A 14,563-nucleotide genomic window follows, 5' to 3' on the forward strand; every position below is an offset into this window, starting at 1 on the left:
ATAATCAAATACATTTCCGCAGTGAAAAGTATAAATATTTACAAATATGATAAGGAAACATTACAAATAAACTATCATTTCTGGTTAGGTTTTACCAAAAATGAGTTTGTATCAAATTTAGGAAACACCTTTAGATTTGAGCTTCTTGAATTTCAAAGAGTGTAAATCCAGTATCACCCACAACTAGGTAACTTCTTTTCAGTCCAACAGTTATACAAATCATTAAGAAAATTATGATTTTTTTTAATACCACTCATAATTAAACCCAACCTACCAAAAAAATAAAACAAAAACCTACTTCTGGTAAAAATAAAAATGATTTCTAGATATTTTTTTAAATAAGAATCTAATAAATAATAAGCAGAGTTGACCAAATACTTCTAAGGCAAAAAGAGTCTCTGTGCATAATGACTAAAGAAAACTGGAACATCTTGCAAATGATGCCATAATTAAGACAGATGGCCATAATTAAGAGAGATTCTCCTTAAAGTACCTAAAAAAGGGTGCCTGGATGGCTCTTTTGGTTAAGTACCTGCCTTCAGCCCAGGTCATGATCCCTGGGTCCTGGGATAGAGCCCCACATCAGGCTCTCCCCTCAGCAGGGAGTCTGTTTCTCCTTCTGCCTCTCACTCTGTTCATTCTGTCTCTCTCTCTCTCTCTCAAATAAATAAAATCTTTTAAAAAATTAAAATAAATAATAAATTAAAATAAATAAAATCTTTAAAAAATTAAAAGTACCTAAAAATTACCAATAAAAACATAGTAGATATAAAAGATTAACTGGGGTGCAAATGTGGGTACCTAATCAAAACTGAGACCAATCCAACTTTGTTATTACTTGATAAAGTTTGCAAAATGTTAAGAATTTTTATGATTTTTGTCTTGGTGGTTGTTGCCAATGCCAATCATTTCTAAATGCACGGGGGTGAGGGGTGACTGGGTGGCTCAGTCAGTTAAGCAACTGACTGGTGGTTTAGGCTCAGGTCATGATATCATGGGTCATGGGATTAAGACCCATGTGGGGCTCTGCACTCAGTGCGGAATCTGCTCAAGATTCTCTCTCGTTCTCCCCCTCCCCTGACTCACACGCAAGTGTTCTCACACTCCCTCAAAAAAAAAAATAAATCTTTAAAAAAAAAAAAAAGGTATGGCAAAATTGGAACTCCTTGATTGTTTTTGTTTTGTAATCATCTCAATAGAAATAAATTTGAAAAGAAAAAAGATTTAAATGTTTTACATCTGTTAACATATTAGATAAATCTGAAATTTTCCCACAAATCCAAATCCTAATAGCTTACCAAACCCTTCATTCTCCAAATATAATATATTATCCATACTCCAACTGCAGGCATCAGGAATATATCAAATTTTATGGCTTTGATTTCTGAAAAATAACTTCTTCATCTGATTAGTCATCACTTCCTTTTGATACATATGCACTTGAGGGATGGAGATAAACAATATTTAGTTACAAGCATAGCTTGACAAAAATGACAATGAAAAAAATCAGTCTTTGGCTGTCTATAATTCTATTCTTATAGGCTGCAAAGAAAAATGTCTTATTATTACAAATTCAAACAATGACTCTGTGTCATGTTCCAAATCCATCACTCTTATATCTTTTTTTTTTTTTAAGTTAATAGACTAGAGAAATAAGTCAGATACTTCAAATAAGTCAGTTGCTTCTTAGCATTAGAAGAAAAGTAATTCTGGGATGATTGGGTGGCTCAGTTGGTTAAGCAACTACCTTTGGCTCAGCTCATGATCTCGGGGTCCTGAGATCGAGTCCAGCATCAGGCTCCCTGCTCACCAAGGAGTCTGCTTCTCCCTCTCCCTTCTTCCCCTTCCCCCTGCTTATGTTCATGAGCTCTCGATCTCTCTCTAATAAATAAAATCTTTAAAAAAAAAAAAAAAGGTAGGGCCACCTGGGTGGCTCAGTCGTTGGGCATCTGCCTTTGGCTCAGTTCATGATCCCAGCATCCTGGGATTGAGCCCCACATCAGGCTCCCTGCTTGGTGGGAAACCTGCTTCTCCATCCCCCATTTCCCTTGCTTGTATTTGCTCTCTCACTGTCTTTCTCTCTCTCTCTCTCTGTCAAATAAATAAATAAAATCTTAAAAAAAAAAAAAAAGTAATTCTAACTCTACAATAAAAATTTTTCTTTAAAAAAAATCTTTAAAATTGAAATAGTTAAATAAAAGGTACCTTTCTCAAATATACAATATATAAAAATCTCTCTAAGTAATAGCTATTTCAACTAATAGAAGTTAAGGAATTTTTTACAGATACAGAATTAAAAAAATAATCTTCAAGAATTCCTTTACAATATTCAATGCTCAAGTTTTCCCCATGATAAATATTAAACAACAAAATTATATTTAATTCAGTTTTATTTTAGCTTTACAACATAAAGAAATGACCTTTGTTCATCAACCATAATTAACTACTCTGTTCCTTGATCTACTGTAATAGTAATCAGTGTTTATAAATATATAGAATATGTAATGGATAGATTACCGGTCTACTGGTTATTCAGTTATCACCTTGGGGCCAATTTTACTAATCCTGTATTTTCTCTTTTTAAAAAAGCCAATTAATCAACACAACTCATCCTCTACTCATCATCTCTAGTTCCAGCTGTGTCATTTATCATTTTCTGAATAAATCCGGACCAGCGGTTCTCAAGTAAGAACAATTTGGAATACTGCCCCAAAGAGAACATTGGCAATGTTTAGACAATGAATGACTGCCATGAAGGTGGGGTTGGGGGCAGGAAGGGAAGATGCTACTGGCAGTTAGTAAGTCGAAAACAGATGCTGCTAAACATTCTACAGTAAACAGGAAAAGCCTCTTACAAAGAATTATACACAACAAATGCCAACACTGCCAAGATTGGGAAACCCTGGTCTAGCAATTAAAGGCCTTAATTTGACCTCATTTATACTTGCCCAGGTGCATCTCTTATTCTTTTACTCAATCCTGATTCCCAAATATAAATGATATTTTCCAGCCTCCACACTTCCAACACTTAATAGTTTCCCTCATCTATACTGCCTCTCTTTCAGTTCCTAGTTCCTCTTATCTCCTCAGTGAATTGTTCTAGATAAATCCAGTCTACAATAGTCCTATCTCCTTGACCTGAACGACAAAAGGAATCAATCATGCTTTGCGTTATCTGTTATTTTACTTACTTAGTTATTCTGATATTATCATACTTCTTTATGAATTCACCACAATATTCAGCAAAATGCTCCTAAACAAAACTACACATCATCAATGACCATTATCTTGATCCACTTAGCAAAAATTAGATAAAGTACAAAATGCACCAAAGCAAAGTCTCAGCCAGACTCTTCCAGCTAATTTTCTGGCAATTTGGCCTAATTAAATTAACTATGGATCAAGATCTAAAGTTAATCACCTTACTCTGGCAAGCAGGTTAGAGGGGACACAACACTGCTATTTTGTCTTAGTTAACAAAAGTTATATATGCACTCATCTTCAAAGACATTCCACTTATATCTTTTATATCTGTGTGTGTGTGTGTATTCCACTTATATATATCAGATAACTAAATAATTTATCTTAACCCCAATTCCAGGACCAAGTCTCAAATATAGCCACTTTAGCCTGAATGATGAAACTGCCAATAATCTGAAATTTGTAATTTCATATGGTCCAAGATTTCCACATATGGTTCTGGTGACTATCACCATAATTCTAATATGATTATACTCTGCCCTCAATCAGAATTGAGAAATTGTGGGGCACCTGGGTGGCTTAGTTGGTTAAGTCTCTGCCCTCAGCTCAGGTCATGATCCCATGATCCTGGGATTAAGCCCCACCGGCTCCATGCTCAGCAAGGAAGCCTGCTTCTCCTTCTCCCCCTGCACCTCTTCCTGCTTATTCTCATTCTCTCAAATGAATAAATAAAAATCTTAAAAAAAAAAAAAAAGAGGGGCACCTGGGTGGGCCAGTGGGTAAGCCTCTGCCTTCAGCTCAGATCATGATCCTGGGGTCCTGGGATCGAGCCCCACATCGGGCTCTTTGCTCAGCGGGGATCCTGCTTCTCCACCTCGCTCTGCCTGCCTCTCTGCCTACTTGTGATCTCTGTCCGTCAAATAAATAAATAAATAAATAATTTTTTAAAAAAAGAAAAAAAGAAAAATAACTAATTTCACATTGAAGATGAAACGAGAGATGATCTATTTTCAGTTTGTACTCTTCCAAAGTCAGAGGCTTATACTTATTAACCTTCAATAATCAATCACTTGACAATCTTATCGGCAGATCATTTTTTCAGCAATATTTATCTTTTTCTATTTTGTTATCTGAGAAACACATGAATAAAATTATGTTTACCTGCAAGGTGCTGAATATAATATTTCAGAATTGTCTATATTCTTAACACCAAACAGAAATAGAAATTTTGTAGTCAGAATTTCTGATTTCAAAAAGGAAAAGAAATTGATGCACAGAATCCTGTTAACAAAAATTAAGGCCAACCAATCTAATCATTTTAACATTAAGTTCTAAGGGAGTCAGTAGTTCATTCAACAAGTCATTTCTAGACACTGTTTTGAAAGAAGCTTTGGTCAGATAGATGATTAGCTACTATTTCTCCACCTCCAGTTTAATCTATTCCTATGTAAGGGCTGGGATTCCACAATTCTAACATGACTGAAAACCAGTGATAAGTCTAATATTTTATTTCCTGTAAGAGTCCAACTACCTCAGGCAAAGAAAGGATTCAAACAAGAAACACTGGTAATCTATAGTAAGCCACCATGTTGGTTATGGGGGACACTGATGCACCTTAACCTAGAATGGAAAATAGGATTCAATTTCTACTATTAACTATTTTAAACAAAATCATTTACTACTATAATCTCCTTTGCAGTAACATAACAAGAACTACACAGTAACCAAGGAAGTAAGTTACAAATAGAGCAGACTAGGTATGATAACAAGAGGGAATAGAAAGTACTTTTTTAGCACTTTAAAAAGATATTTTAAAAAATTATCAGTCTAACAAAACTCATCCTCCCACTTTTCACACATAATTGATAATTCCCATCAACTCTGATTAAGATTTAACAAGGTCAGGAATTTTCACTTAGCTTGAAACCAGAAGTTATCTTGAAAAACAGTTTGTATCATTAGATTGTTTTAACCTTTGTAAGGAAACAGGATACCTGTGCATGACTATAATTCGATAAACAAAAAGAAAAAAAATCTACAAAGTCAGGATTTATTGTCACAGAAACAATTATGGAATACCTAAAGATTAAGCTTTGGAGTTTTTTCATAATGGTATTCAAATAAATCATAACCTCTGAAACCCAATAACTATTGTCACAGTTAACAATCTCTACCAAAACTACATTCTAACCAAAAATATCATCTACCAAGATTCTCAACAAGAGAACTTAAAGAGTTTTGGCTCCTCTCCCTTCCCTTTCTTTCCTTCTTTGGAAGTACCAAACATCAGTGAATTGACTAAACTGGAGAGAAACTGGCTAAGAAGCAAAGGTTAAAAACCAATTAATCAAGATAAACTTAACTTTTGGTTGTTGGGAGTGACCTCAATTAGCCACAATATCCAAGTAGTTTCAGTTTAAGATTACATCTAATTATTTTTAAGATCTAAGGAGCAAAAAGACTTAAATTTTGGCATCAAAAGCATGGATTACATCCATTATGGCCTAAGTGACCTCATGCAAGTTCTTTAAACTCAAGTCCCATGTTATCTGTAAAATAATATCTCCTTCACTAAGCTATTATAAAAGTTAAATGAGATTACAGTAATAAAAAGTTCTCAGCAAATCACCATGCAAATTCTACCTGTTGGTGCTATTTAGAGTAATAATGGAAACATAACACAACCTAATTTCATCTCTTACCATCCCCAGCAAAAGAAAGGAAGGAAGGAAGGAAGGAAGGAAGGAAGGAATAAAGAAAGAAAGAAAGAGTGAGCAATGGAAAGGAGAGAGATATGACTAAGCACAGAAAACTCTCTGGGGAAATACTTTAAAATTATTAAAGGGATGAAACTGAAAAGTAATTTCTTACTTTATTTAAACTTCCATCAGAAGGGGCAAAATTATAAGTAATTTTTATTGTGCATGTATGTATTAGTATTTCTCACATAAAATATTTAAACAATTTATATGCATTTCTCAGATTCTTGCAATTAGAACTATACATATATATCTATACATGTGAAGTACAATAAACAGAAGATACCATGGAAAACCGTATTTTTCTATGTTTTCCAATCTCGTACAATGTGAACATATGACCTTTTTTAAAAAGTTTGTTTTTAAAATCACAAAATATAATGAGTAAGCATATATCTTTGTACTTAGGAGATTTTTGAAAAGCCCAATCCACAAGGTCCAACACCTACCACAAAGTACAACTTTTTACTCTGGTCAACTTTATTCTGATAAGGGAGCTAATAGACAAAAAGCAAAACTCCCCTCAGAGGGTGCCAAGTGATCTGAATAGAGAAGAACCCTGCTTATGGGCTGTTCATGGCTCACATTACTCTCAGGATATTATTTGACTTCCAGATATTTATATATTTTTTCCCTCTATCCATAAAATAAGCATAAATTATTTTTGAGTAAAGAACAGAGAAAACGCTCTGGTATCTATACTCTTAAGTTCTTTTCTACCTGTTAATATCTGAGTATCAATATAAACAGAAGCAATAACAGGGGTCTAGTGAAAGGATCTTAGGGAAATGTGAGAAAATAAATGAAGTTTATGTGCTTTAACTTTAAATTGGCATTTTAATCAAAACCGATTTTTTAAGAGGGTCTGAAAATAAGCCCAACTTTCAGAAAGCTGGGAAAAGGGAAGGAAAAGAAACATTTACCTGAGGCATCTCCAACTTTAAAATCACTGTCATCTGAACTATCATAATCGAGAGCTTCTAGGAGAGAAGCTGCCAAAGGCTTCACCTGCCTCCTCTTGGAGCTGCGATCCACTGTTAAGAGAAAAACATTACATCGTCATTAATAATCACGCCAAGCACAGAAGACAGCGGTGATGCTAAGGGAAGATACAGATGACCTCGAGCAGGGAATCTTTGTCTACTTCAGTTCTCAGCAAAAAAGTGTAGGAAGCTTGCTTGGGGTGGGCACACGGTCTGGGGAGGGCTGGCCAGCAGCACAGGCGGCTCCAGGCTGGGGAGAGGCAAAGGCGAACCCCGGCCAGCCAAAATCAAAGCTGACCCCCGTAACAACATCCTCTTATATTTCAGCGACTCGCTCAAAAGCCCTCACTTAGACACGGAGACCGTCAGCAGAAAGAAAACGCGAAGCCCAGGTAGTGAAAAAAGCCTTGTTCATTCCCGCAGATGTGGAAGGGAAGCTCCCACGAAAGGTCCAGCTTCCAGCAGAAACCTCCCACCCCCACCCTGCTCCCACAGGCCCTGACTTCTAGAAGGGCTGAAATGCACCTTTCTCCCGGCAGAGGCCTCTGACACACTTACTAAGGAATCCGTGAGGTGGTCGTTTGGAGGAGACCTAGGGAGAGGCTGCAAGAGCCTAGGCAGCGCTGAGGTCTGGACTGATACCGCGGGAACAAATCCGAAAGATGCTACTTAAAATCGGCGGCAGCGCCGCCGACCGGACCCGGGCGCCTCAAGAGCAGCCCCTCCCGCCCCCCCACCCCGCCCCCTAGTCCTCGCCGAACCGGCCCTGGCTGCTCGCGCCCCTTCCCACGGCTCTCCCCTGCCAGAGGCTCCCTTAGGCCCCGGCAGCTCTGGGGAGTTAATTTCCTCCGTTAAAACTGTTAGAAAAAATAAAAGAAAGAAAAACTTTATTAGCCTGCACCAGAAGAAACAAAAGACCCAGAAATGAATTTGCACAGTCCGAGGTCGACTGCCTGAGACAATAGAGAAAGCAACGACCCGGATACAGCTCGGAAGAGAAGGAAGTGAAAACCCAAGGCAAAGCGCGGCCCTAAGAGCAGCAAGAGGCTTGAGCGCGTGCGCCGGACTTGGCAGCGGCTCTCCGTCTCTCCTGTTGGAGGAGCCGAACAGATCCGAGTGAGAACCGATTGGAAGCCGAGCGGAGCCGAGTAGTGACGAGCAGGAGCAGAGGGCCCTCCCGGACCCTGAGCGGCCCTTCCCTCAAATCTCTGAGGCTCCACCCCCCGCCCAAATCTGTGGGAGGCCAAGGTTCGTTACTGCTGTTTAAGTTACTACCACAAACATTAGTAATACCAACAGCAACATTCTACCTGCTGCCTCTGTAAATTGCAACCTTTTAAATAATTTGGAACGTGCGAATATTTTATTTCCTGAAAGAGGGAAATGTGAGAATTGCATTAGACTTCGCTACTTTGAAAATTACAACTGCGACGAGAGGGGGAAAACCATTAATTTAGTTATATTAATTAACTATTATTACAACGAGTGTACTGTGGTCAGTCATTTCCACTTTAAAAAAAAGTATTTAATTTTACTGAGAATACATCTAGGGGAAAATAATCCATTTCACAAGTATATCGTGTGTTACGTCAGGATGTATGTGCCCGTAGATGTGAAATAATGCCTTGCATTCACTTAGGGAATTTATTTTTTAAGCTGAATTTTTTTAAAAGATTTTTTATTTATTTATTTGATAGAGAGAGATCACAAGTAGGCAAAGAGGCAAGGAGAGAGAGTGAGAGGGAAGCAAGCTCCCCGCTGAGCAGAGAGCCCGATGTGGGACTCGATTCCAGGACCCTGGACTCATGACCTGAGCCGAAGGCAGCGGCTTAACCCGCTGAGCCACCCAGGCACCCTTAAGCTGAATTTTTAAATCCGTAAAAACTCAGGTCAGTATATACAGCTGGATATGGCAGTCCTTCTGTACAACTGGATATGGCAGTCCTTCAACAGTTTCAAACGCCACATTTATTTACGTACAGGATAAATACTTTTTAAACAATATTAAAATGTTAGAATCTGACTAGCATTAATACTTGACAAAAGTTTACATATAGCTAGAGAAAGGATTTGGATGAAGTTGATTCAGTTCACTAGTTTATTCCACACATAAACATGGAGTGGTAGTGTTTGTGACGTGGGAAAATAAACATGTGGGAATCAAATCATATAATGCAATAGTGGAGCTTAGTCTTTAAAGAAACGTGTTGAGTTATTTTGTGAACTGGAATTGAATTTTATAATATTAAATTTGACAAAAAATAGCAAATATTTACACAAAATAGTATAACTTATGGAATAATTACACAGAGGGTGGAAGGACTGCAAGATAGTTGTCTTTTCCGTTCCAGAACTTAAGGTACAGGTAAGGATAAAAAACGGGTCAGACAATTGCTGTATATTGTGAGACAGGCTACCAGAGTTAAGAACACACATGCTAAGAAGAGAGAAGGCATTCAGGGAAGGCTTCCTGGAGAAAGTGATAGAACCAGACACAGTCTGAACTTACCTGAAAAAAGGAGAAAAGGAGACAGAAGTGTTCCAGACCAAGGAAAGGTCATGTCCAAATGCTCAGGGCTAGGATTACCTAGTTAGATTCCCCAAAAGCTGGACTACTTCTAATGTCCCAGGACATTCCACCATAACAGTAGTTGTATAAATTATATTGCAAGCTCATCTTTCTGTTTCCCTTATCCCTGCCAAAAATGTAAACTCTTCCAATCTCTAAGAATCTCTAGTCCCTCATCCACTGCTATGTGCCCCTCAATCCTTTCCACAGTGCTATAGAAACTTACATTCCTGAAATTTAAAACTTACTTAGTAAACCCTCTTCCTTTCTGTGTCCTTGTCTAAAATGGAAAGTTACCCTGCAGCCCTCTCAGTTGGAGGTCACTCAGCCTCCCACACCTCATTTTCTCAAGATCCAGAGGTGGCATCTAATCCTTAATACTCCCCACCGGCCTTCAGACTTGTTATTCCTCCAGTTAAAAGCCTAGAAAATTAATTATTTGGCCAGCTCCACTTTGGGAACTTAATTTCCATTCTATTTCAAACATTAACCATACTAAGGATTGTTTTACTTCTGAGGTTAGAGAACCAAGCATTCCACTCTCCTCCTAGATTCATTGGGAGGAATTATGCTGAATTATCTAAAAGGAAAAAGACACTCAAAAAGCTAACATTTAAGTTTCTATAAGAAAAAATCCTAGAAATAGATTATCTTTTTTTTTTTCCAGAGATTTTATGAAAGGTCTTTACAGAGCAAAATCCAGACTCCAGATCCAGCTGCCAAGGACACCCTGTTATCCTGTGGGTACTGGCAGCAGCACAGCATACCAGGATGCTCTAGATTCCCATCCTTCTGTTCCAAGATGGGGGTGGTAGGCAATATCTCATCTTTGGGTTCCACAACCCTCACATGATCAAGCATGGGCTTCTTAGAGCCAATCTTAGTACTTGGGTGCCTGGAAAGCATGATCTTCACTTTGATGCCTAGCACATCCTATCTGAGGAGCACATGGTAACAACAGTGTCAACATAGTAGTTAGGGTTCCCACTGTGAATCATCAGGCTATCTACAAACATCATAAATTTAGCCCTCTGTCCTTGCACTTTCTCAGACACCAAGATCTCACAGCTTTTGGCCCCACTCTTCATGACGAACTGCCATACATTATAGCAGGCCCTCCGCACAGCAAGTCCTCCTAGGAGTCTGTATCAGAGAGACTCTGTCCTAGTAATAGCACACAAACCTCTTGTGGTCGCCTTTTCAATTTAAAGTTCTACCCTGCACCCTGCAAATCAAACCTCTTCTGAACCCAGTGGTCAATTCCCAGATCTGCTGGCCCTTCTCACCAAGAACATTCTGTGTCCTAATGGCCAAGACATTGATTTCTTTCCTAGTTGCTATAATTCAGACCTCAACCCCAGAGTAGCCATCTTCAGCCATCACTCACTTGGTAAGTGAGAAATTCATTCAGTTCAGCTTTAAAGATGCCATTGGAAACAAAGTTCTCTTTTTGGAAATTTGCACTACCATCTTGCTGTCATTGGCCACTGCTAGAAATAAACTTTCTGAATAAAAAAATGTAAACATATTTATATTTAACAAACATTGCCTAATTGCTCTCTAAAAATAGGCTGTACTAATATATATTATCACCAAGAGTACGTGAGGATTCTTTCCAAACCCCTGGTCATTAAGTATTCATAATCATTTTTTTAACTTTTAATTTTTAAGTAGTTTTGGATTTATGAAAAAATGAATAATAATACTGAGCTTGTATATACTCCTCACCGTGCTTCCACTAATGTCAACATCTTGCATAACCACGTTACATTTACAATTCTAAGAAATGATCGTTAGTACAATATTATTAAACCGCAAACTTTATTTGGATATTGCTAGTTTTCTCACTAATATCCTCTTTTGCTCCAAGATCCAATCCAGAGGACCATGTTGTATTTAAATTAGCAATCTTTTTAACCTTTGCAATACATGTGTTAAAAGAAAAAAAAAAGACAAAAAGGAAAAAAAGAAGGAAGGAAAGAAACAGAGAAAAAGAAAAGAAATTCAAATAGTGAATTGCTTTTTGATTTGTATTTAATGTGGAAGAAACTGCTAGATGTTTCCCAATACCTATTATCCTTGCCTCCAAAAATGAAAGTCCCAAATTTTAACTAGACACAAGTTTTTCCTTTTTCCTTTCCTTTTTTTTTTTTTTTTTTGAAAAGATTTTGCTTATTTATTTACCTGAGAGAGAGAGAAAGAGAGAGAGATCAGCGGGGAGGAGCCCAGAGCCCAGCACAGGGCTCAAGCTCAGGACCCTGAGATCATGACCTGACCTCAAAATAAGAGTCTGATGCTTAACTGACTGAGCCACCCAGGTGCCCCACTAGACGCGTTTTTCAAGAATAGAGACTACATTCCTAATCTTCTTGAAGTTATATGTGGTTAGATAATTAAGTTCTGGCCAATGGGATGCTAGCCGAAAAGGTAAGTACAACAGGAAATTACATGAAATGAATTCTTTCTTTTTTTTTTTTTTTCTTTTCTGGAAGTCCTCCCCCCAACCCCCAATCATTGTGGCTAGAACTTCCAGTACACTGCTGAATAAAAGTAGTGAGGGCATACTTCCTTGTCTTGTTCTTGATCTTAGAAAGAAAGCTTTCAACCTTTCGCTGTTTTAGTCTGATGTTAGCTGTGGGTTTTCATAGATGCTTTCATTTCATAAAAGAATAACTTCTTTTCTGTTTCTAGTTTGCTGATTGTTTTCATTTTGAAAGAGTTTTGAGTTTTATCAAATGCTTTTTCTGTATCTATTGGAACAATCATGTGCATTTTATACTTTTGTAATTTTGTCAGTATAGTGTAGTACATTGATTTTCATATGTTGAGCCAACCTTGCATTACTGGTACAAATTCCATTTAGTCACGGTGTATATGTTACTGGATTCAGTTTTGCTAGTATTTTGCTGAGTATTTTTGCTTCTATGTTCATAAGGGCCATTGCTTTGCTGTTATTTTTGTCATATAAAGAATCTTCATTGTTTATGAACTGCTATATTAGCATCTCCTATAATATTTTTCTATATGTCTTGAAGGCACACATTGTAAATTACTATTGGCATTCTTAACTCAGAAAAATTTGAATCTCCTAGTGATTTGCCATCTTCTTGTTAAAATACTTGTGTTATATAATCCATCATGCTTTTCTTTTTGTTCTACATTCAATTCAAGGTATTCATGCATTAGTACACATATTGGGAAAATAACTATTTCCTAATTGTTGCAACCACAGACTGCCTTAATGTAGTATTTTGCCAAAGAATACTCTTAAATGTTCACAAATCAAACTGAACATGATTTTACAAGCATCATCAACAAGTATAAAAAGCAGGTTTATAGGTAGAAATGGTCCTTCAAATTACTCCTACAAAAGTTGGTGAAGTAAGGAGCATAGTGTTGTATGGACACTTGCTATATGAAAACAATAACAACAACAACAATGGAAAAACAAAAGACAGTAAACAGAGAGTCTGCAGACCTGAATTTGAATCCAAGCTTTGCCACTGAATTTTTGCTTGACCTTTAAAAAGACAACTTGAACTCTTTAAGCCTCTGATTCTTCATTTAGAATCTGGACATGATAATAATAACCTCTCTCACTAATTGAAAATTTTGAGAAGCAGATGATAAAGGACTCTCTCCAAAATTACTCCAGAAAATGGGAAGGGAAAAAAAAAAAACAACTAGGAGGACATGTAATGCACATAATAATGTAAAAAGAAGAGAAAAAAGTTATAATGAAATATAAATAATTATTGATAATGAAATTATGAAATTTAATACAATTATTAAGCAAGAATAGGTAACCAAAAGAACCATAATTTGAAAAGATTATAACCAAATCCAAGAGATTTGGAGGTAAAGAGATGGGAAGCATGGGGAAAGTAAATAAGAGAAATGAAAACAAAAATTGAATTGTTATATATGGGTCAAGGGAGAAACTGTAGATCCTGATTAATTTTTCTAATCCAGGAAAACACAAATCAGTTTGTTATAAATCTAAGGATAATGTTTCTGGTTCACAAAGGGTAGTTGAACACATGAATTATCTTTCTACCCTTCCCAAATTTCACTGAAGTTACAGAATAAATATAAAAATAGAAATAAGGCCATAAAGCCATAGTACTGCTATAAACGCAGGAGGAGTGTCATGAGCAAACCTTTGAAGGCTATTAAGGAATTTTGATTGTCACAGAAGTAGGCTCAGATTGCCAACAACACCCACCAAACTAAGAAGCTAATAATTTCATCCAGGTGAGAAAAAGGAATTAGTGAAGTGAGATTTTCCTATAAAGTAGACCCTCAGATGAGAGTGTAACCCTCAGATGAGAGATAATAAGGCCTTTAAAAAGGGCTAAGACTTGGACAACAATCTGGGTGTTTCATTAAAAGGAAGAAGTCACACAACAATCCTGTTTTCAGCTTCTTCTCTGGAATAAAAGTTCAAATTCAGTTCTAATAAGTGGGAAGTCTGACTCCAGAAATGTTCAGAACAGGCACTAGCTTTATAAGAGAAAGAATGATAGTGAGCCCAGTGACTATCAACTGCCACAGGAAATAGAAAAATCTAGCATTACAAATACTCATAAATCATAAAGGACAGCCTACTCATTCCCATGCACACTCCCCACAAAACTGACCTTCTTCCCACCCACTATAACCATTGGAGCACTGGACGTCTGTAAACAGAGCTTGCATTCATTACCTACCCAGTGAACAGGGCTTCTTATTTAGGCAAGGTATATAAATTCTAGCTACCAATACCATGCAATCTATGTATACAGGCATATAGGCCAGCAAGCTTCATTAATTATTAAAGTAAAACTAACAACACGAGAGGAACTAAAGTTTTAAAAGCCTTTAAAACAATTACATTATTCAGATATAACAGGGCTTCTATGTACACCATGAGATTTAGAAGGTAAAAGGAAGGCAGAGGCCATCTACTTTTAGCAGCAGCAGCAACAAAACAAGTTTCATTATCTATGAAGATAGAATCCACATTCTGGCATCTACTCAGCCAGCTTCACAGGTATAAGGTTATGGTGAAG

General features: G+C 37.1%; 1 protein-coding gene and 1 pseudogene across 5 annotated transcripts in view; both read right to left on the reverse strand.

The window, feature by feature from the left end:
• PHF14 (PHD finger protein 14) overlaps positions 1–8,048 on the reverse strand; it is a 188,656-nt gene extending 180,608 nt beyond the window's left edge. The window contains exons 1-2 of one of the 5 annotated variants that reach the window (XM_032874144.1): positions 7,502–8,042; positions 6,884–6,994 (exon numbers count right to left, since the gene is read on the reverse strand). In XM_032874144.1, the coding sequence (XP_032730035.1) occupies positions 6,884–6,994; position 7,502 (112 nt within the window). In that variant the 5' untranslated portion in view covers positions 7,503–8,042. Of the gene's footprint in view, positions 1–6,883; positions 6,995–7,501 lie in introns of all 5 variants that reach the window. The other 4 variants (XM_032874151.1, XM_032874161.1, XM_032874156.1 and 1 more) reach the window with 4 other exon arrangements.
• Positions 8,049–10,184: 2,136 nt separating this feature from the next.
• On the reverse strand, positions 10,185–10,982 carry LOC116878738 (annotated as a pseudogene).
• Between the last annotated feature and the right edge of the window lie 3,581 nt (positions 10,983–14,563).

Source organism: Lontra canadensis, unplaced genomic scaffold (genome assembly GCF_010015895.1).
Source record: "Lontra canadensis isolate GAN:19392208 unplaced genomic scaffold, GSC_riverotter_1.0 scaffold2, whole genome shotgun sequence".
Taxonomy (NCBI): Eukaryota; Metazoa; Chordata; class Mammalia; order Carnivora; family Mustelidae; genus Lontra; species Lontra canadensis.